Source organism: Coenobita brevimanus, chromosome 71, assembly GCF_032717465.1.
Source record: "Coenobita brevimanus isolate Jiangsu-jjx chromosome 71, ASM3271746v2, whole genome shotgun sequence".
In the NCBI taxonomy this organism is placed as follows: domain Eukaryota; kingdom Metazoa; phylum Arthropoda; class Malacostraca; order Decapoda; family Coenobitidae; genus Coenobita; species Coenobita brevimanus.
In genome coordinates this window covers 36,686,044-36,710,746 of record NC_137024.1, presented here as the reverse complement: position 1 = coordinate 36,710,746, position 24,703 = coordinate 36,686,044, and the positions used below count along the sequence as shown (strand labels likewise).

The 24,703-nt window shown below is 43.3% G+C and overlaps 1 protein-coding gene across 1 annotated transcript in view; it reads right to left on the bottom strand.

Moving 5' to 3' along the window:
- Window positions 1-24,703, bottom strand: part of LOC145406832 (NADH-quinone oxidoreductase subunit B-like) — a 49,034-nt gene that overhangs the window by 6,060 nt on the left and 18,271 nt on the right. The window contains exon 3 of the mRNA XM_080277932.1: window positions 19,874-20,065. Coding sequence (XP_080134058.1) covers window positions 19,874-20,065 — 192 coding nt within the window. The remainder of the gene's footprint in view (window positions 1-19,873; window positions 20,066-24,703) is intronic.

Here is a 24,703-nt window from a genome sequence, read left to right as displayed (position 1 = left end):
CAGAACAGAGTTATAGTAATACTGGGAGGGAGATAATGTTATTGTTTCTAACTTAGTATTTTCCAATAGCAAGGGGACTTTGACAATTGATTCTTTCTAGTCCAGGTTCTTACATACACACTGACTGCTGGGAGGAGATTCCTTAAGGGAGGATAGGGGACACTGGGAATTTACTGTGTTTATGGTAATACAAGCAGGAGAATATTATTAACACTTTTTCTCTACTGTTTTCTGGTAGCAAAGGACATTTGTATATTTTACTATAGAGAATCTCTCGGGGTAGCAGTCTTACTGATTTTCTACAAGGGCATCACTCGTGAGTCTTATTCACCAGAACTTAGTGTCTGCACTCATCCTTATTCATCCGCCCGTAATTTCACTCGCCCTGATATTCAACATACACTAAGTCACTATCACTGTTACACTAATTCTGAGGCAAAGTCACACTTAGCATAAGTCACTTAACTAATTCTGGGGCAACACCACACTTATAATTCACTCATATAGTGGGGGCGGCGGGGAGATATGCAGGTGACAACTCTGCCAGAATAGGGGCACTGCCAAGGGAGGGCGTGCCGTGAGGGCACGGGACGACTCACAGGGGCGTCCTTTCTCGTCCAGGGCTGCAGGTGGCGAAGGGGCCCATAGTCTCCAGGCTAGGTACAGGAGTGCGGCTCTCGGGACTGGGGCCAAACAGGTCCAGGAATCTCTGGTTCAGGTCTCAGCCGGAAGTGGAGGTCTTCCGCCGTTGGGGTGTAGAGAGAGCGCGTCCTGGGGAGGGCCTGGAGTAACCAAGGACTGCAGCCCCCAGGGTCAAGGGGCGCCGTCAGGGAGGGGCTGCAGCACCGACCTGAGTTAGGGTCCATCAGGTGGGTCTTCTCCAGCGCCAGGTGTAGGGAGCAGAGGCCGGGGGGAAGCTGTAGGGCCTCTCTGGGGTTCGTCAGTGCCGGAGGTCCAGGCTCTCGTCTCACGCTGGGGCGATGACACTTCTTGCACCTCTCTCTGGCCGTGGAGCCTAGCTATCGGCCGTGGCTGCCCAAGGGCACAACTATAGGGCGCCAAGGCCCGGCTATTGGCCGTGGCCTGAGTGGGGGACTCAGTGCGCCTCTGGACACCTTCGGAGCAGCTATCGGCCGTCTATAGGGCAACACCTTCGGAGCGGCTATCGGCTGTCTGGTGAAGGCGGGAGCGGCCTCTCGCCGTCTCCTGTTGGAGGAATGAGTGGCTATGATGTCTCGGAGGCAGCACCTTCGGAGCGGCTATCAGCCATGTGGCGAAGGAGGGAGTGGCTATCGGCCGTCTCCTGCAGGAGGGGGTGTTGGGCGGCTATAGGCTGTCCCAGGAAGGACACCTTCTGACGAAGGCAGGAGCGGCTATCGGCCGTCTCCTCGTTACCCTCAGGCCGGTGAGACACCAGTTCCCTTATGAGGGGTGGGCGGTTATTGGCCGTCCCTAAAGAGAAGGCACCTTCCTGTAGAAGGCGGGAGCGGCTATCGGCTGTCTCCTGAGGGGCGCTAGTTGGAGCTGGACAGACAGCTCCACCCCGAGCTGATCTGGCGGTTCCACTCCCTGAAGGTAGTGTCGTCTTCCTGCTAGGGCGACGGTGCGGCAGCTGGGCGCTATAGGGGCACACGGCCTGGGCTGACTTATGCCGTTGTCGCATGGCATCCCGTGGTTCGGCTGCGGCTACTCCGTGGGGTCCGGGTGGGGGTGTCGGTGAGTTTCTGGGGGCACTATGCTGTAAATCATGCATTTCACGAACCTTGATAGAACGGATTCTGGATTTATTGAATGCCTCAGAGTCCACCGTCCTCTGGTCGGCAATGATAATGAATGATAAATGGGGCACATCGCACATCCCTTCTGAATGCCTCTGAGCCCACCAAACTATTTTCTGGCTAAACTGAACAATGGTCAGCAAATAGGGCACATTATGAGGCCCTTCTGAATCACTCCCTGCACACAGAGTGACTCAGAACATAGTTGCCAAAGTTGATGGCAGTTTCTCCCACCCACTTAGGCTAGGTTGGAGATATGCTGGATGGAACAGGTGACAAGTTGGGCTATTCTGGGGTTACTTCTGCTAGGCCTTGGCAGGACCAGTGTGGACACACTGTATCACACATGTTCAGCCCAAATCTTGCCGCATTTTTCACTGCGTTCAGACAACTGCATTCACGTCACATCTCTCAACTTGCCAGTTTTTCTACAGCGACTGTGAAAAATGGCTTGTCATAAGGAGTCTCCCAGCAATTCCTCTTCTGAAAAAGCAAAGAGGAGTAATCTTTCCACTGCAGATAAGATGGTGGTGATTGAGGCCCACAAGACATGCATGAGCACGGCTGATCTCATGTGCATGTATGACCTTAAGAAGACGATCTCTCATGATATCCTGAAGGCTAAAAAAAAAAAATAAATAAATTTAAAAAAATAAATAATAATGTGGAAAGTGGGAAAAAGGGGAAGTATGTGTTCAGGACCAGGAAGCTGCTGCACACTAAGCGGATGAAGCTGTGTATAAGAGGTATACATAGGAGTATACTGAGCGTGTATCTGAGTGTGGCCTGGACATCCAGCATGCAGCACAGAGGCTTGCTGCACACTTGTAAATGGAAGATTTCATGTGTAGTGATGACTGGGTGTGGAGGTTCAGGAGGCATTATGGCACTGTTAACAGGGTCACAACTCCCATAGTAAAGGGAGTGGACTGTAGCACCAGTCAAACAGGGCCAGACTTCCAAGGTGAATGGCTGCTGATGACAGGAAGAGCTGGAGCTACTGTTTCATCAGCCCTCAGGGATTAGGTAGCTTCTGGCCATCCTCCTTTGCTGAACCTTTTTCAGTGTTTCAGTAACAGAGTGTAGGCCAAGTTAGCTTAGTAAGTTTACTTCTAGTGCTTACATTCTTGATTAATACTTTTCCCTTCAAACAGTATGCAGTGATATAAGTTACCAGATACAGTATTTTTTTATATACCAGTCTGTTAGATAAGCTTTGCCTCTTTTTCCCAGAAACCATTCCACCTCTACAACACCTTCATCCAGTTCTATTTTATTCACTTTCAATTTGCTTACTGTTCTGCTTTCCCAACTCTTTCCTAAACTGTTCATATGCTTGAGGTTGGTTGCCCTCATTAAACATTTAACTTATTATTTACTGTTTGTTATAGCCATTGGTTAAATGCTCCATTCAAGCTTTCTGTATAACTGTTCCACCCAAACCTATATTCCGTCTTTCATTCCCCCATCCACTCCTCCACTTCCATTGACATAACAATTTTTGTATTATATATGCTTGATGGTATTTATAGGTACAAAAAGCTCCTGGGATAGAAAAATGCCTCGGGAGGTAGTTTTTATTTTTTCTTTACCAAGAATCTAATGAAATAATCTGAATTGTTTAATAATTTTTTACTAACACTTTTATATAAGAGTGCTGATTTTAATACTAATAAAATCAACACACACTCAAATCTGAGTGCTTGAATGAAATGGGTAAATATATTAGCTAGCATCCTAACCAACCAAATCACTCACTCACCTATGGTAACTTTACCCATCTAACTTTATCTTATTTAAATCAGCTTATCATCTTCCTTAGGGGCCAAAACGAACTACATATTTGAATGAAGAATGCATATATTTGTTGGTACTGAGGATAAGAAACAGGGAAGTGAGCATGGAAGTGAAAAAGTTACTACACGACAGTATTGTGATACCAACTCTAACGTACGGAAGTGAGGCTTGGACGTTGTTGGAAGGACACAAGTCAACAGTGAGAGCAGTGGAAATGAGTTATTTAAGAGGAGCCTGTGGAGTCACAATGAGAGACAGGCTGATGAATGTGGATATAAAGGAGCGTTGTGGTGTTGATGTGGATGTGATAGGAAGTGTTATGAGGAACACACTGAGGTGGTTTGGCCATGTGGAGAGGATGGAGGGTGAAAGACTGACGAAGAAAGTGTATGTGAGTGAGGTGGAGGGGGGAAGAGGGAGGGGGAGGCTGAGGATGAGATGGAGGGATGGGGTGGAGAGGTATATGAGAGAGGGGGGTGTGAGTTGGGAGCAGGGCAGTGAAATGGCAGGGGACAGGGCGACTTGGAGGCGATTTGTTTGTGGCCACCCCAAACGGGATTGAGGCGTCTGGCAATAGATAGATAGATAGACTGAGGAAAAACTGCTGACTGTTTTTATTACCCAACACTATCAGTATAACTTACAGTACATGGTAACACAAAAGCTGGTGAAAAAGACAAACCTAACTAACCAATTACCAACAGTGACCAAACTCTAATATCTGTAAGTCCAGCCATGTAATAATATATTGCAAATATACTGTTCTGAATAAGATATATACATATTTATCCTCAAAAGGGTGAAACCAGTAGTACTGCACCTAGCAAAGTACTGGTTGACTTTCATAAATGTATGTTAGCAACCATTGCAGCACGAATCACCTATACACTTAAACTACAAGCGGTACACTTCAAGAAGTACCTATGTCCAAACATTTCAAAATCATTTCAAGATTTTTCAGTGCCAAGATGGTCACACACGGATATTGTTGGACTAGAGGAGGGAGGGGCCAACTAGCTTGCCCTCAAATACAGTATGATAACTACAGCATTAAGCTGGTTAACATATAAACTTTTATTGCTCCTGTTCTGATATCCATTGAGACATTACACAGGTAGTCTGAAACTTGCCAGGAAGCAAAATTTATCATCAGTAACTCCAAATATTGTCCACTATGTTGCTATCTCACCATGATGGAAGTTTTGTTTACCCACATTCGCTTACAGAAAAGTTTAGTCATCTACAATATTCTAAACAACCCTATATTTCACATATATTGTGGCCTGCCTAGGATAATTTTATTCCTGAATTATTAAATTTTTAGTGAGAAAAAATAAAATTATGAATATGAAAGTCTGCTACACCAAAGGGGGGTCTCTGGTGGTGGTCATCCACCTGTCACATTCCAATACTGTACTATAGTAGCCGCAGCGAGAAATGAACGCTGTGGTGGGGCAGGCGGGATGACCGGGGATTCCCCCACTGTAGCCATATCCACATGTCACCGACCATAGAGGTAGGATGTCACCGACCATCGGCCACCGCTGCAGCCCCGCTCCATGATCCTTACCCTGTGTCTCTGGCTTTCTCTTTCTCTCTCGGTTTCTATATAAACTGATGTATTTCCGAAACTAATTATGAAATTATTATGACTTTTGTTCCACACCACCACTGAGGTAAAAATCAAGGAGTTTTCTGTATAAAGGTTTCCCCCCCCTTGTCTGAGGGCAGGTCAGTTCTGGCGAGTGTATAATTATAGGTCAGGCGGAGGTATCGGCAAGGCCGAACTCCCCCGCTCATATGCCACATTTAGGAGGGGGGGGGAACCTTTATACAGAAAACTCTCCTTGATTTTTACCTCAGTGGTGGTGTGGAACAAAAGTCATAATAATTTCATAATTAGTTTCGGAAATACACCAGTTTATATAGAAACCGAGAGAGAAAGAGAAAGCCAGAGACACAGGGTAAGGATCATGGAGCAGGGCTGCAGCGGTGGCCGATGGTCAGTGACATGTGGATGTGGCTAGTGTGGGGGAATCCCCGGTCATCCCGCCTGCCCCACCACAGCGTTCATTTCTCGCTGCGGCTACTATAGTTTACATCATTACCAGATGATAAACACCTGGTATGGACTGTAAATTTATTCATGGTATGAAAAACAGGAATATCAGACCCTCATGTTTGTCAATACTGGTGTTTAGTTGTTATAGTTTGGCAGTAAATGGGCTACTGACCCTGCCTCTTTGCCTTGGTGCTCTCTCTCTCTCTCTCCAGCAAAGGGTGCACAGCCCTATATTTTCTCTGGCTAAAGCCCCTGCCACTAAAATTGCCTGTGCATGCCACTGCCAACACCTGAAAACTTAACCCCTTACGCAGTATGTAAGACGATCATCGTTTTCTGAGCTTGGTATGAAATGTCCCATGTCCCATGATCGTACCAAGGTTACATAAAAGTGGAGAGCTGTAACCTCGCCTCTCTTATGATGTAAATGGTACCCAGACAATGGAAACTAAGAGATCCAGTGGTGGGAGACATGATCCGGCCCCCTTCCCGGGAATTGGGTCTCCCCCCCCCCCCCGCCATCTCTCCATCTCCCTCTGCCCTATTGGATCCTGCCCTCTGTGTCCCCTCCCACCCAAGCTACCTCTCATAGCCCCTCTACACTGTATGGCTGTGTGAGGTAGGCATATTCCCTCCCCTTCCCCCCTTTTGATGCCTCCACCCCCATTCCCTCCACTTCCCTATTCCTGCATATTTCTCAATGATGTCCCATTCTCGCTCATTGCGAGGAGTGACTTCCCCCCCCCCCTTTTTTGACGGTCGATTGTGCAGTAACCACTGGACATACAAGAGGGAAATATACATTTTCTGGTGAGTAAAATCAAGCAGTTAAAATCTATAAGTCCAAAATTTACTTTGGTGCAAGTTTTTCCCCTCTCTCTATACGCTTGCAGTACCAATTTTTATTTCTGATGTTCTTTGATGGTTGATACTGTGGTAACCATTAGTCACACAAAAGTGAAATATTCATTTTCAAGTGTGTAAATTCGGCCTCTTGAAACCTGTAACAAAAAATTTTACCTTGGTGAAAGTTGAAAAATCGGACACTTTTTGTGGTTCCGAGGGTTGACAAGCTGGGAAATTTGCATACTTATGGGGTTAATCAGCTGTTGGTTGGAGGAAGATACCACAGGATACTCAGGTAATACAAGTGTTTCCAATTCACATAACATTACCAAACCAAATTCTACTTGAACTTCTACAATCATACAGTATTACAGTAAGCATATACAGTACCCTATAGTAATTAAAAATTCAAACATTATACAGTGATCCCTCCACTATCCGACGTAATAGAGCCAAAGACATGTCTGGAAAGTGGGCACCAGCCTCCTGGACTTGTACTTATGGACCCTAACTCAGAAAAACACCTATACAACTCCCTCTGGACATTCATAGCACCTATTTCAGACCCAAATCACACCAATAAGGGACATAAAAGACTGAAATAAATGCAAAAGAACCATAAAATTAGGGTTTAGAGGTGAGTTGATACAATATTAAAAATTCTGGATACTTACAACAAGTCCCTGGCTCCTGGACTGGTACTTATGGACCCTAACTCAGAGAAATACCTCCCTACTGCACATGCATAGCACCTAATACCCTATTCACACCAGTATGGGACATAAAAGAGTGAAATGAGGTGTTAGAGGTAAGTACAGTATGGAAAATACAGTACAGTACAATATGAAACATTCTGGGTACTTACAGCAAGTCCCTACCCATCTCGATGAATAACCGCCTCCTCTCAGACTGACAGTAAGAAGGATTTCCTGAAGCACTTGCAGTACACTGTTCATGAAGTCTTGCACAGAACTTAGTCATTTGCACTCAGAATTCCATTCTCTTAACACTGCGCACTCTTGTCTTACTTGCGCTCCATTGTACCTTAATGAAATAAGTGTTGCACTCTGCACTTTAAGTCTTTCCACTCTTGAAGCCATTTTCTAAACAAAACACACTCAAGTTAATTTGTTACATTTACAGTCCATTAAATCTTTGTCTTTTCACTCAGAACTCAAATTCCTTAACACTATGCACTGTTTTTTTCACTGCACAACACTGTAAATTCCCGTGTGGTCTAGTGGAGAAGTTCTTGGCATCTAATCACTGTCAGAGGCTGAGAGTAGCACATGCAGGTGACCTAGGGGTGTGTCGCTGGGTCGTGGTGATGGCGTACCCACTGCAGACGACTCTGAAGATAGGCACAAACTCACGTCAGGCGGTGACTCCACAGTGGCTGATGTGCTGGGCTGTGGCTCGGAGCATGAGGGCCTGTCTTGGGGAGGCAACGGAGTGGAGCCAGGGCTGGGCACAGCGGGGGTCACGGGCCTGAAAAAGCTGTCAATCGTTGATTGACGCAAGGAACGATGATTCTGACGATTAATGATGCGCTGCCTGAAAGCATGCACTCCCTCCACAAGTCCCAAGGGCCCCATTTCCCTGTCGCAGTCCGGGTGTTCCAGGTAGTCCAGAACGAACTCTAGGTGTTCCCAGAGTGCGCTCAGCTTGGGGATGGCTGGAGTAGTGTCATGCTGAGAGGAGTCCACATCATCGTCGCCGTCCTCGTCGGAATCTTCAAGCTGGGTACTGACACCTGCAACTGAAGATGCGATCTCGATATCAGACAGGGTCTGATACCCAGGATCGCCCTCGTCGTCATCCAACAACTCATGCACTTTGTCCACACCAACATCGTCGCCGTGCACACGTAGATGTGCATGGAAGTCATCCACGTCGAAACCTAAGAAATTGTGCTCAACATCCGTTCCGAGAAGGAGACGTGACCAACCATTTTCTAGAGTCTTGACAGGGACTTCCTTCCATGCACTGGCCCAGTTGTAAATGGCAGACTTTATGTTGTAGCGGCAAAGATTTTCCAAAGTCCACTGGCCTCGTGTGTCCCGTCCCTCCCTACGCTCGTCCTCGTCCTCGAGAACAACCATCACCTCGTCCAGGAACTTCTGTCGGTATAGCCGCTTTGTTGCCACGATCACTCCTTGGTCCATTGGATGGATGAGAGCAGTAGTATTAGATGGCAGAAACATGCACCTAATGCGGCCATTCTCAGCCACCAAGTCCTTGTCGCATGGGTGGGAAGGTGCACTGTCGAGGAGAAGGAGACCTTTACCTGGTCGCGTGGGATTCCCAGTTTCTCCGTCTGGTAATGTATGACCTTGACGAAATGGTGGTGGAACCAGTCTTTGAAGATGTGGCCTGTGAACCATGCCTTCAACGAATGGTACCAAACGACAGGAAGGACATCCATCACCCCACGAAGACAATGAGGCTGCTTTGCACAGCCAACAATAATGGGCATAAGCCAGTGCTTGCCGTTACCATTAGCACAATACAAAGCAGATATCCTTTGCTTGAAGAGCTTGCGGCCAGGTACACGCTTCGCCATCTCCTTGGCTACAGTGTTCGTAGGCAAAGAGCGATAGAATAAACCAGTTTTGTCAGCGTTGTAGACTTGACCGAGAGTGAGGCCCTCCCTGTCGATCAAGCCCTTCACCTTGTGCTGAAACTCCTCTACTCCATCCTTGTTAGCATCCAAAGCTTTGCCATGAGACTCATGGTTTTAGGTAAGGCCATGTCGTAACTTGAACGCGAAGAGCCAACCCTCAGATGCCTTGAAGTCTAGGACATCATGAAGCCTTGTGAACTTCTCAGCAGCAGCCTTCAGCTCCGTCCCACGCACCATCACACCAGCAGCACATTGCTGTCGATACCAAATCAACATGGAGCGGTCGACTTCAGCATACTTGGAAGTAAACATCATCTTCCTCTCCACGATGCGTTTGCTTTTCGATGAGAAGTCAGCCGTGTACTGCATGAGTTTGTCTCAAGATCTCTTAATATCAAACAAAGTAGATCAGACCAGGTTGAACTTACGAAGAATGCATGACGAAGACCATCCCGCATCCACTTTCTTCAATATCTCCCTCTTCTTCTCCAGAGTCAAAACCACTCTCTTCCTCTTCTCAGGCGGCGGGGCCATCATCACACACATGAAGGAGAGGCACGAGAGCAGAAGGAGAGCCTGCAGCAGGTAAGGCACCACCACAAAAGGGAGCACGTGGAAAGCCATGACGACGAGCGTGCAATCACAACAAGAGACGGGCGGTAAGTGGGGAGGATGCAGGGGCACTCTACCGGATGTCGGAGGAATGACGCATCAAAACAAAGCTGTCCCGCGCCGTGCACGCCAAGTTCAAATTACGGGCGGGAAAAAGTCGGATTTTAAATTAATTTTTTGCGGTTTTCGGACCACTCTGGGAATATTGGATCCTGGGACGATAATGTCCGGTAAGTGGGGATGTCCGGAAAGTGGGCGTATGGTTTGTACGGGGATTACTGTATTTGTTTATTTCTGTTTCACAAGCACATACAATAATTGAAAATTCTCATAATAGGTGCATGGAAGCTCAAAACTATGGGCTGATGGTCATTCTGAAACACTCATAGTGTTCAAATATAGCTCCCCAGAGTACAAAATGAACACTGATGCAAAAAGGGGGGAGGGGGCAGCTACAGCAGCCGATGGCAAAAGGAAAGAATTATCTGGGCATTCCTGCATACATGTGTACAAACAATAGTGAATATACAGTAAAAGCCAACTTTAGCTTTCTCATATTCTCACAGATCACTAACATTCATGGATACTAGCACATAACCCGTCCCTGGCTACACCCCCGAAGGATCATCCCTACATCCACCTATTTTCCACCATCAACCCTTTTTCATCCAATGGACCTAATTTCCTTCCCCCCAGACCTACTTTCCCTCATGAACCTGTATGTCACCATTGAACCTACTTTTACCCTTTGTGCTATTTCTCCTATGGACCTTACTTATGTGGCCTCACTTTCACGATGGACCTATTATCCCTCCATGGAACTATTTTCCCCTAATGCCCTATCTTCCCCCCATGTGATAACAATGGATTCCCACCTGGATCAACTTTCTCCAATGGATTTTTACCCACTGGATCTATTGTACAAGTATGATTCCACTCTGGTCTATTTCCCCCAAGGATATATTTCCCCATGAACCTATTTTCCAACATGAACCTGTTTACCCCAGGGACTAATGAATGAGGGTGAGATTTGGAAGCTTCCGGTGTTGCTGTTTGCTGATGATACAGTATTGTTGAGTGAAGATGAATGGGAGTTGCAAGGTTTGGTGAATGAATTTGGGACAGTGTGTAGGAGGAGGAAGCTGAAAGTTAATGTAAACAAAAGTAAAGTTATGGTGTTTGAGAGGAATGAAGTCACAGAGTGTGCAGTGAGGTTGGATGGTGAGGATATGGAGAATGTGAGTGCATTCAAGTACTTGGGTAGTGTGATGAGTAAGGATGGAACTTTGGGGGATGAAGTACGTGAAAGGGTACAGCAGGGAAGGAAGGTTGTTGGCACACTGAAAGCAGTGATGAGAAATAGGGAGGTGAGTATGGAAGTTAAGAAGTCACTGCATGATGGTATTGTGATCCCTACCCTGACGTATGGAAGCGAGGCGTGGACCTTGCAAGAGGGGAACAAGTCAAGAGTGAGAGCAGTGGAAATGAGTTACTTGAGAGGAGCATGTGGAGTGACATGGAGGGACAGGTTGACGAATGAAGAAGTGAAGGAACGTTGTGGGGTAGATGTGGATGTGGTTGAAAAGATTAGGAGAAATACACTGAGGTGGTTTGGACATGTGGAGAGGATGGAGAATGAAAGACTGACTAAGAGGGTGTATGTAGGTGAGGTGGAGGGAGGGAGAGGGAGGGGTAGACCGAGGATGAGGTGGAGGGATGGAGTTGAGAGGTATATGAGGGAGGGGGGGGTGAGTTGGGGGGAGGGGAGTCAAATGGTGGGTGACAGAGTGACTTGGAGGCGTTTTGTCTGCGGCCACCCTTTGCGGGATTAGGGCGTCGGGCTATAGATAGATAGATAGATAGTATTTTTTTCCTAACACCCACCCACCAACCCAAATGCCTATCCACACAGCCACTGTTGTCTGCTTCAGCAGTAGCATAACTCGGCAACTTCTCACAACTGCAAACATACGGGAGATTTAGTACTACTGTATAAGAAATCACTTTTTCACTTATATCAATTGTTTTGTAGTTTGTTTCAGCAGTAGCATAACTCAGCAACTTCTCACACATGCAAACATACGGCAGATTTAATACTATAACAAATCACTTTTTCACTTGTATCAATTGTTTTGTCTATGATGTAGTGCTAGATGTCAATTTCTTCCACTGCAAGTACAATGAACACTACTCTCCTGAACCTCAAGACTAGCATACAGTAAGTTCTAAATACAAGGTGTGCATGCAGAACCTAACAATCCATTCACTCTCTCTCTCTCTCTCAGTTTAACTTTAGTTATAGGAATAAAATCTCTTCCTTTTTTCTACATCATGCATGCATGCACATGTATGCACACACGCATGCACGCACACGTGCACACACACACACACACACACACACACACACACACACACACAAACAGCCGGAGAGAGCAGACGTCCCAGCCATCGCTGCTAACCTTAAGTAGTTTCAGGAATTTTGTCTGTCCTGTCTCCTAAGGTCTTGTCTTAAATTTAAAATAATGAAAGTTAATAGACTACCAAAAATGTAAAGATTTATTGGCTAGAGTATACATGAATGTTTGTAGTTTTTTTCGGTAACAGCTGTTTTGGTACTTAACAAACATTAAACATGGCCGAAAATGTAAACAATGAGGGACTCGAATTTCAAGGATTTGATACAAATACCAATGTCATGGACCTGGTTAAAACATTAATTATGAGGATTAGTGAACTTGAAAAGAAAGTAGAGAATCTAGTGATAAAGGATGTGTCTGAAAATACGGATACTACCATACAGAGTCTGATCCAATCCAATGAAACAGCGAATGAAGAGATTAGGAATTTGAAGCGGGAAAATGTTGAATTGAGGAGGAAACTTGATGAGAGTACTAATAAAACGGAGAAGGTGAGTAATGTATTAGAAGAGCATACGGCAAAGTGGGCACATGTAGAACAGAAAGAAGTGGTCAGCTTAAGAGAGATCATCCAAGAAGAAAGGGAAATGAACACGAAAAAAATGGAAGAAAATGTAGTGAAAATACTGAAGAAAAGAGAGAAAATAGTGAGAGAAACTGTAGAAAGGAACAGATGTGTAGTAATATTTGGAAACAGGGAAGAGGAAGAAAAGGTTAGGTTCGTAAGACTCGAGAGAGACATGAACCTGGTGAGAGGAATATTAAGCAAGATTGACCCCAAAGGAGACAAGTGGGTAAAAGAAATTGAGGAAGTAAGGAGGATAGGGCCTTGTAAGAAGGGGGAAACAAGACCAGTGAGAGTCAAGTTTACATCAGAAAGTGTAATAAATGAGATACTTAAAGTGACTTGGAAATTAAGCAAAGAGGCGGGGATGGAAAATATTATAATAAGAAAAGATCTGAGTGAAGAAGAAAGAGAAGTTTTAAAATCATTAAAGGAAGAAGTAAAGGGAAAAAATGATAAGAGGGCAGAGGAAGAATGTAATACTTTTTTTTGGAGAGTATTGGATATGAAAGTAAGGAAGTGGTATTTAAGGAAATAGAAGTGAAGGAAACTAAGGGGGATGGCTGTGAAAGATCAGAAGTTGAGGAAGTGGTATGGAAAGAGTAGGAGAGAAGAGGGTATTAAAAACGTCAAAAATAATTTGAAGGTGATATATACTAATGATGATGGTTTCATATCGACAAGGATCGAAATTAACGATTTCTTGAGAGAACATGAACCTGATGTCATGTGCTTTGTAGAGACCAAATTAAGAGAAGATATTGATGTTCATTTGGGAGATGGTAAATACAAACTGTGGAAAAATGACAAGAAAGAAAAAAAGGGAGGAGTGATGATAGCAGTGAAGAACAACATAAATGTAGATACTGTGGAAATGGGAGAAGGCAGGGCTGAAGTGATATATATGAAATCAGAAACTAGAGAGAATGTTAAGAGAGATATGGCGGTAGTGTATGTTCCCCCAAAGACGAGAGCATGGAAGGATGACAAATACCATGAGATGTTGTCAGATATGGCTAGCTATTTGCAAAAAATAACTGAGAAAAGCAATAATATAATTTTAGTGGGTGACTTTAACTGTAAAGAGGAGAACTGGGAGGAATGGTACTCGGGAGGCGGCGAGGATTCATGGGGCACTATGTTATTAAATATAATAATGAATAATGTAATGACGCAATGGGTCAAAGAAGAGACACGGTTTCGAGGTGAGGACACACCAGCAAGGTTAGATTTACTGTTCACCAAAGAACCCGATGTAATAGAATCATTGGAATATCTCTGTGCTTTAGGAAAAAGTGATCATGTGGTCACTGAGTTCCATTTGTTAATAGGGAACGTCGAGCCAAGAGACGAGCTTCATAGACAAGGAAGATACAACTTTGGGAAAGCAAATTTTACAGGACTGAGAAACTTTTTTGAAAATGCAGATTGGAGAAAATTCAGAGAAACAAGAGAGATACAGAAGAAGTGGGATATCTTTCTAGACCTCTATAATTTGGGAGTGGAAAAATTTGTACCAAGAGTAAGAGGGAAAGAAAACAGGAAAAAGGAGTGGTTTAATAGGTGTATGATAGCAAAAAAAGAGAGAGATAAGGCGTGGAACAATTGGAGAAAGAGAGGTAACAACAGAACAAAGGAAGAATATAAAAGAACAAGAAATGAATACACAAGAATACGTAGAGAAGAAGAAAGGAATTTTGAAAAAGGTATAATAGACAAATGCAAGGATGAACCCAAACTGTTGTATAGATTTGTTAATGGCAAACTGAAACAAAAGGAAGGAATCACCAAACTGAAAGTAGAAGGAGAGGTCTTTAAGGATGTGGCAATGCAAGCAGAAATAATGAACAAACGTTTCCAGTCAGTTTTCACTAAAGAAAAGGAGCTTGTGGAAGGGTAGGGAGTGATTAGAAATGTTCCGGTGATAAAAGATATAAAAGTGGAGGTACAGGAAGTGTATAAATTACTAGAAACTCAAGATGTAAGGAAAGCCCCAGGACCTGATGGAATTTCTAATTGGGTACTGAAGGAATGCAGAGAACAACTGGCGGATAAAATTCACAGTTTAATCGTATGCTCACTGGAAGAGGGGAAAGAGCCACAAGAATGGAAGAGGGCAAATGTGGTACCAATTTACAAGGAAGGAAACAGGGAAGAACCCCTGAATTATAGACCAGTGTCTCTAACCAGCATGGTCGCAAAATTGTGTGAGAGAATCCTGAAAGACAGATGGATAAAATATCTGGAAGAGATGAATATTTTGGCTGAATGTCAGTTTGAATTCAGAAGTGGAAGGTCATGTGTTTCTAACTTGTTGAGCTTTTACTCAAGAGCGATTGACGTGGTACAGGAGAGAGACGGTTGGGTGGATTGTGTGTACTTAGACTTAGAGAAGGCCTTTGACAAGGTACCTCATAAAAGACTAATGTGGAAACTAGAATATATAGGAGGACTGAAGGGGAAACTTCTGGAATGGATGGGAGACTTTTTGAGAGACAGACAAATGAGGACAGTAATAAAGGATAGGATGTCTCGATGGAGGGAAGTAACAAGTGGAGTCCCACAAGGCTCGGTGTTGGCGCCAGTAATGTTCCTGATTTACGTAAATGATATGGTAGATGGAGTGAACAGTTATGCAAGTCTGTTTGCTGATTATGTAAAGATCTTGAGGAAGGTAGAGGTTGAGGAGGATTGTAAAATATTGCAGGAGGATTTGGATAGGATACACAATTGGAGCCGGACGTGGGAAATGAAATTTAATGTAAAGAAATGTAAAATATTGGAAATGGGTAAAAGTACCAGGAGGCCATCACTGAATTATTTGTTGGGTAATGAATTAATCACAAAAAGGAGAGAAGGGATAGATTTGGGAGTGCTGGTCCAAGATAGTTTGTCACCAGAAAAGCACATTAACAAGATAGTTGGAGAGACTTATAAACTCTTGACTAACATAAGAGTAGCATTTCATTATATGGATGAGGAGATGATGAAAAAATTGATAGTGGCAATGATCCGCCCCAGGTTAGAATATGCAGCGGTAGTGTGGTCCCCACACAAAAAGAAAGATATAAACAAGATTGAGAGAATACAAAGAACAGCAACCAAGATGGTCCCCAGTCTGACAGACCTGTCATACAGAGAGAGGCTGGAAAAACTGGATTTGCCTGGAAAAACTGGAAAGGAGAAAGAGGGGAGACATGATTGCAGTGTTCAGGACCATGGTGGGAGTAGATAAAACTCACAAAGAAGATCTGTTTGTATGGGATAAGAGAGCAACAAGAGGACATGGAATGAAATTGAAAAAGTCAAGCTGCTTGAAGGATATCAAGAAATATAGCTTTCCTTACAGAAGTATAGACTTATGGAATAGCCTGGACAAAGAGATTGTCCAGTCTAAAAACTTAAACGAGTTTAAAGCCAAATTTGACTTACTGAGAAACAGCGATGGAAACCCACGAGCATAGTACATTCTGTGTATATCACAATTAGGTATATTAGGTAAATACTTAAATATTTGGAATGACTTAGACAAAGAGGTGGTGCATGAGAAAAACATTCATGTGTGTAAAGGTAGACTTGATAAATGTGGATATGGAGACAGGACAACACGAGCATTGCTCAATGCCTGTATACTACAGATAGGTAAATACACACTGCAAAACCTAAAATGCCCCCCCAAAAAACTCTGCCACCCACCTGAAGTTTGTCCTATGCCATTATAAGTCATCACCAAGGGTTCTCCCTTGGCTGGGGGGACAGTTGGAGGGCCTGGATGATCACTCCACACAAAAAGGTATCATTTAACTGAATACAGTGGTCCCTCCCGTTTAGTGTGTTTCAAGTTAGCGATTTTTGCGTTTAGCAATGTGGGGCGTGAAATGCCTTGTCGGTCTGCCACCAGACCGCCATTGTTGTTATTGTTGTGAGTGTCCAGCGACCTTGGATGCTTTTTTTTCTCTCACAGTAACGAGCATTTGGCGTTTTTTGCTGGTGAGTGGATGTATAACAATTGTATCTGTACAATGTATTACTAATACACTATGTTTCATTTCCAGCACTTAAAGTAGGAAATCGGGGGTCAAAAGGGTGACTTGCAGGATGGGAACAGACAAACTAATATTTTCCCCATATAAAGTACACTTCGCATTTAGCGATGGTTTCGCCAGACCACTTAAATTGCTAAATGTACGGGACCACCACAGTATGCACTCCACTATTTTTTATGCACTTGCAGTGATATCTGGTGACAGCAATTGTGTTTCAGTGGCCTTTCATGCACAAAATGGAATGAAAGGAAAATGAACACAGCGAATGTCAGCAATGGGCAGCCATCTTGCCTCAATCAGCTGACCGGAGGTTTGTCAAGGGGAAGCTGGATATGTAAGGTTGACACAACTTCCAACTCACAAGTTTCAGTACTTCACACACACAAAAGGTATCACTTCATTTAATATTGCACACTGCACTATTTGTTAATCACTTAAACTGTTTTTTTGCAATTGCAATGGTATTTCAGTGGAGTTTCATGCACAAAACAGACAAAATGTAGACGATCACAGTAAATGTGAACACTGAGCTGCCATCTTGACTTGCATACGTCACAGCATCTACATTAGATTCTTGGAGGTGGACATCGAAAATATTGTTCTAGCAAACTCACTACCAATTTTTTAATGTTATTCTCAAACAGAATAACTTTTGAATTACCATTTTAGTGATTTATCATATAATGAATAGTTGTATAACAAGACTATATACGGTACAGGAATACCACTGTATACGATACTGCTAGATGCGATACCCAGGCTTAGTGATGGGAGTACAAATACCACCAAACTCTGTTACACGATAGCTGTGCCCCGGTTTAACAATGGGCCCACCAGTGTCGTGCCCACAGACAATAGGCCGAAATTTTGAACTACGTGCGTTCCCGCGGTCAGCTGAGGCCGCTAGCCTCACAGGATGCGAAAAAACGCTTTCGCAAGCCCCACAGCCATCGCTCACCCTGCGCTCACCCATATCTGTTCTTCTCGCACTGGCCATCTCAGAGAGTAGAACTCTCTTACACTCGCCCATCATGCATCGTGTTGCACCACCAATGTTAAGCAAGCCGCTATCATAATGCATTGTAACTGAGTACCAGCAGTGCCGTGAGTAGAGCAGTGATACTAATCGTGGGTGGAGTACAGTTTTGTGTGAATTCTAGCCTAAATAAGTGTGATCGTGTCTGGTAAGGGTGCTGCACGTGGTGGGGCTAGTGGTGGTGCTAGTGGAGGCCCTAGTTGGGGTGGTAAGAGGCCTGCTAATGTTGGTGCTGGTGATGTTCCCACGAAGCGTGTGCAGAAAACTGTCTCTCTAGAAGTCATGCTAGATATTCTTAAGCGCCATGACAAAGGCGAAGGAGAGTGTGCTATCGCCTCTGCTCTCCACCTTACATACCAGAACAGTAAATATTTAACTTACAAATACATTGCTGTGGAAAATCAGTCCAGCAAATCTTTAACGAACAAATAAAAAAGGCAATATTCCGACGGCTATCAGGTAAACTGGTTATAAGACTTTATTTCTTGCTTTAATGTTATTTAATAGTACTTTAACTTGTACATAAACTTACCAGAACAGTAATGTAAATATTTAACTTACAAATACAGTACTGTGGAAAAGCAGTACAGCAAATCACATGATCACGTGATCAAAACAAACCACACGCGCTGTACTAAGGTTCGAGGATTTGGCTTTTCAAAGGCCTCTCTTGCGTAAATTTTTAGTTTTCGTAATAGTTCTTTAATCTTATGTTGTCTTATATGTATCCCAGCACTAACCGCGTATAACTGCTAGGCGTTCAGCGAGAATGTGTTAGAGGCGAGCTTACTGTACTGTATGGAAGTGAGATCTGGCCAGTAAAGAATGAGGATAGCCTATTCGTAGGCTCAAACATAAGAAATGACATGGATTAGATGGATACAGTCTAGTCTCAGTATATGGCTGTTTGTTACATGATAAATTGCTAGAACAATAATTAAAAAGTTATACCCCTTTTCACAATAATATTAAAAACTTGGTCACGATTTAGCTAGAACAATATTTTTGATGACTGCCTCCGAGAATGCCAATAGTCAGCTGTCAGAGCCAAGATGGCCAACCAGTGTTAACATTTGTTGTGACTGTCTACCTTTCATTCCATTGTGTTCAAGAAGGTCCAATAAAAGACCACTGCAATCGCTAAATAACAGTGCAAGTGCTTAATGAATTGCACAGTGTGCGATATTAAGTGAAGTGATACCTCAGTGTGTGAAATTCTGAAACTAGTGACTTGGAAATCAGTCAATCTTCTGTATCCAGCTTCCAATTGACAGGGCCTACAGTCAGCTGACTGAGGTAAAATGGCTGCCCAATGTTTACATTTGCAGTGTCCATCTGCCTTTCATTTCATTTTGTGCATGTAAGGCCACTGAAACATCATTCCTGTCGCCAAATAACATTGCAAGTGCCAGATAAATACAATATGCAGTGTGCAATCTTAAGTGAAGTGATACCTTTCTGTGTGGAGCAATCGTCCAGGCCCTACAGCTGTCCTCCAGTTTTGCGAGGTACTTTTAGTGATGAATGGGACCAGTCCATGGCAAACTTCAGGTGGGTGGCAGAGCTTTTTTTTTTAGGGCATTTTAGGTTTTGCGGACGAGGTTAACCTCCCTAACCCTACAGGACCCATGTTATATTGACCTCACTTTAAGTGATAAACTGTTATGCGATATGTCTTCATCTGACGCAACCCTATCGTATAATGAGACCAGACTGTAAGCAGTGCATCCTTGAATGGGAGGCCTGGGGGGGAGGGGGGGCTAGGATTGCTAGTGAAGAGTTGAAAGGATGCATGGGACTGAAAAGTATTGGTGTTTATGATGACATGGGGTAGACTGAGATGGTCTGGGCATGTTGAGAGGATGGAAGATAACAATTGGGTGGAGAAGGTGTGAAGTGTGAACGATGGGGGTTGGGTTGCGAGAGGGTGACCAAAATAGACCTGGAATGAATTCATAGGATGTGACCTCAGGGATAAGAGACTGAATATGGAGGCTCCCAGAGATCGAGCAGCATTGATTAAGGGTAATGCAAGCAAGCATGCTAAAGTCTGTACGATATGATACAAACCCTGATAAGAGGAGCACTAACCTGATCATAAACTTTTCTCAGAGCTGGAGCCATCTTATTGGTGAGGGTGCCTGCAACAATGATGACATCAGCCTGGCGGGGTGAGGCACGGAACACAATGCCAAAGCGATCAACATCATAACGGGAGGCTGCACACTGCATCATCTCTACTGCACAGCAGGCCAACCCAAATGACAATGGCCACAAAGAACCCTGCCAAAGGAAAAACAAAATGTAATATCAATGGATAATTAAAAATATGCTGCAATAATTTTTGATGAAGAAAGCAGGAAGACTACTGTACTTACAAATGAATCACATGGTGTTAGATGAGTAAATGCAGGAAAGGGGTTGATAGTAATTCTATCTTGCGTTCCATCTGGGGAGGGGTGGCACATAAGAGAAATAGTGGTGTGTTTTATGATCAAAAGTTATGAGACTGTTCACTAAAATGACCCTAAAATATCTGCACCATTTTCTTCTGTTTTACGACTGTGTGTGACTTACATGATCACTACGATGTCTGATTTCTCATTATATGCCCATTTATCCCACTTAAGCAATCACTGCAGTGCTAATTTTGTTATCCAAATTGTTTCCTGTACACCAGGAAACCATTTACTACGCTGCGTGGCAACCACATAACCAAATTATGGCACTCAGTGGTTTAGTGGGTAATTACAGTACTCCAAATGGATTGAGTCTGTGAGGGTGTATATCCAAGGTATGATTGGGGTTTATTGCTCAGGAAATGCCATTCTGGGATAAGCGAGGCTGGTCACTCTAATCTTAAATGTCAGGACCAACTTGCCTAACCCCAGGCTCCTACGCTCCTCTTGGGGCAACGTAGGATTGGATGATGGATGGATGGACTAAATGTTATACAACTGGATTTTAAAAGTGCATTCCAGTTGAAAAATGAGGGTATGCTGTATAAGTATAAATATAATACTGTACCCTGCCTGTCAAAACCAGTGAGACAAAATATTGTAAAAATATACAACTACAGTACAGTTCACATCTTTAGCACAGTACAGTTAACTCCCGATTATCCGTCTCGGCACTACCTGGCATACGACATTATTTGGTGTAGCTAATGGCTGAATCAAAATGGTATCCAGCAGAAAGCATACTGGTAAAATCTTTGACATTATCTGACATGAAGGACCCTTTCTTCTGGCTAAGAGTACATTATTATCCTGCATGAGACACTTGTTGTCATCAAACCTCCAGCCACAAAAACAAAAAAAGAAAATAAAGAAATAAAAGACATAAAAAGAATGGGGATATACTGTACATGTACTATAATATGAAAGAGGTTGAATGTTGAGGAAGGGATGGAGGGAGGGAGGGAAGATTGACAGTTGGTGGGCCTAGCAGCTCACGGGGTGTTTGGTGGTGGGTAGGGAGAGGAGAAGCAGTGGTTGGGAGTAGAGTTTCAATTGGCTAAGGCAGGAGAGGGAGAATCCTCATGCAGAGTTTTCATTGGCTGGCAGCAGGAAGGTGGATATTCTATTACTCTCCATTGTATTCCTCCACTGTGATGATGCCGATATACAAACCTACACTGCACTCCATGTCTTTCCAAAACATCATTATTATTATTAAAGGGCAACGTTGCAATGGGTTTCCCTCCAAAACTTGTCAGGCCTTCTAGTGCTGCTGTGGCTTTATGACACGTTGCACTGCTGCCCTCCCTCCTCTCTCCTCTCCTCTCTGGTAAGTACAACTTACAGTGTTCCAAAGTGTACATTATTGCACTGTACAAATGACTGTTGGATTTTGCTAGTAACTATAGGATTTTGCTAAGGCACCGATGAAAGTGTATTGGAAAGAAAAGTCGATTTAATTGTGTTACTAAACAAGAAGAGTTTATAAAAATGTGTCTATTTTAGTAAGCAAAGTAATCATGCTACAAAGGAATCGTTAATACAATATATAAAATCATTCAAAGAACTGTTTCTTCCCAAGTGAAGTTTGTCCTTGCTGCTACAAGATGAAAATTTTATTGTGTTCTGTGTGGCAGGGTCATCTGCTATAATTTCGATTGAAGAAAGTACAATATGGTGTACACAGTACAGTACAGTACAGTAGTGAAGCAAGCTTCATGTTATTCATGTTTTTTCCTGTTTTTTGATGTTTTGATTGTTTATTTGGGGGTAATTGTACAGTAGTATTCTCCAATAATGTCCATCACCACCACCATCATCATCACTGCCTGCATCAACATGAAATGTGCTTCTGTACATAATATTACAATGTACTTCACAGTACATACAGTATTTCATATCAGGAACGTCTTTCAGCTGATTTCTGACGATTTATAGTGTTTACAATGTGTCTTATACAGAACATGTACTGCTGGGTGAAAGAAAACGGATCTCCCGGCTGGAAGACTTTAATGATATTATCCACATCATCAACATGAAACTGCTTCTGTACATAAAATCACAGTGCACTTATTTATATTTAGGAACATCTGTTAGCTGCTATTTGACATTTTAAAGTGTTTTGTAGAGGTTAGAAAGTGGATAATTGTTATAGGGTTGGGGGGTTAGGGGCTCCTAGGGGGGAGTTTGCATAACCCTGCTTTTTGACAGTATTCATCAGGCCTTTGGCTCTATTACACCAGATAATCAGGAGTTTACTGTACAGTCACACTGTTGTTGTTTTGTTGCCTCAGTCTGCTTGACTGGGAAGACCCACTAACCACAGGGAAGCAAATGGCCATGCAGGGTTGTCATGTGCAGTTCGTCAATTTTCTCATGCACCTAACAGCGCCTTGCCACAGCAAGGCATCGGGATTAGTGAGATTTGACTCCTGGATGGACACCGCATTTGTGTCTCTCCACCCAGTCAATAGGGGGCACCATAGAGGCTCCACATCACTCTGTTATATGGCTATATGGTTACCACCCAGCACTGTAAATGCTTTTCTGAGTTGCAGCAAACCATACAGCTTGTCACTCAGTGTAAAGCCACCTGAAGTGGAAAGAAAAGTAATAAATAGTGACAGGAAGAATGGAAGAAATGGGAAGACAGAAGGACAGACACAGACAAAGAATGACAGACATGAAGGAAGAAGTGCTGTCAGACAGGGCTATTTCGGACTACCAGGGCTATTTCGGACAGCTGGCCACAGGTCACATATGTTTCAGTCTTTAATTTATGAAAAATATGCACTCTTAACTTACATGTTCTTCTTTTCTTTTTTTTTTCCCCAGAGATGCTGTATGCTTTGTACTGTAATTCTGTTGAGCTATCAATTTTCGACTCTTTGTTTTAGTCCCTTTTTCTTTTGTTGTTATCTCTGTTCTTATGGCATTGTTTTTCCTGCAGAACTGATGAGAAAATATTAAGGGGCAGATACCAGACTTGACGACATCCAACAACAGCCATTTTTTTTTTTTTTTTTCTTTTTAGGTGTATAGACTACTGCATTATGGTCTCAGTACCCAATATTTTATTAAATTTGATCATAATTACCCTCAAAAAAAAAAAAAAAAAAAAAAAAAAAAAAAAAAAAAAAAAGTTTGGGGCTATGTCGGACAGTGACACAACTGCTGAAGCATTTTCAGTTTATTCAACCTTGCACCTCCTTGGAACTTGCAAGGGCCTTTTTTCCTCATGTATCTGTCTACAGAGTATAAGAAATTACAAGAAGAGACCCATGGAAATGGCTGCCAAGAGTAAGAATTACTCTCATGAGATCCTTCATGCAGCTGTTCACGCTGTTCTGGATGGACAAGTGACTGTTCCCAAAGCTGCCATCGAGTTTCACGTGCCCCGCAGCACAATCTTAGACAGAAAGAAGGCCAAACTGAAAGAATGCACATTCGTCAACCAGGACATCCCACCTCACTAACAAGGGAAGAGGAAGAAGCAATTGCCCAAAATGTAGCAACTCTTGGGGACTATGGCCTGGCATTTGACTCCAAGGACCTAAGGAATTTCATCAAAGTACATCTGGACAGAACAGCCAGGATGGTTGTGCCTTTTGACACCGACTTACCAGGGGAGGACTGGGTTGCTGGGTTTTATAAGAGGAATTGCCATATTCTTACCAGAAGACACTATCAGAATATCAGTCAAAAATGTGTCGCTGTCACCAAAGACCAAATTCAAGACTACTTCTCCCACCTAGAAGACTCCTTGTCTGGCATTCCTCCATCAAACATCGTAAATTACAAGGAGACAAAGCCACAGGATGATCCCAAATCAAAAATGCAGTTCTTCAGTAGGGGAATCAAGTATGCGGAGAGGGTTATGAACACAAGCAAGACTAGTATCTCCATCATGTTCACCGGCACTGTCACGTACCGTACAATGGTAGCTCACAATATGTTAAGCGAGAGTTGCATGCAGTTTGTACGATCACGTGTGTGTGTGTGTGTGTGTGTGTGTGTGTGTGTGTGTGTGTGTGTGTGTGTGTGTGTCACAGTTAAGTATACTTTGTTAGTTGATGTGAAGCAAACAAAGCGGACAGTGAGGGAGTGATATAAGGGTACAGACAGCTGTCTACCCTATTCCCAAACAACCTCGCTATATTCAACTTCAGTTGTAGACACTGTAATTTGCTTTTTCTTTAGTGTGTATATACAAGTGCTACATTTTTATATTCTTGCAGAGGTATTTAGAGGTTAGTGTGGGCGCATTACAGGTATTGATGAAATAATGTTCAAGAACATGTTTGTATTTTACCAGTCAGGTGAGCAGAAAATACTTGTTTCATATTTCATTTGGTTTGTTAAAGTATAGCACAGGCATACCCCGGTTTAACGATGCAATTGGATAAGTAAGACCCCATCGCCGGGCGGGGTATCGAATCTCACAGTAGATTTAACGTGTAAA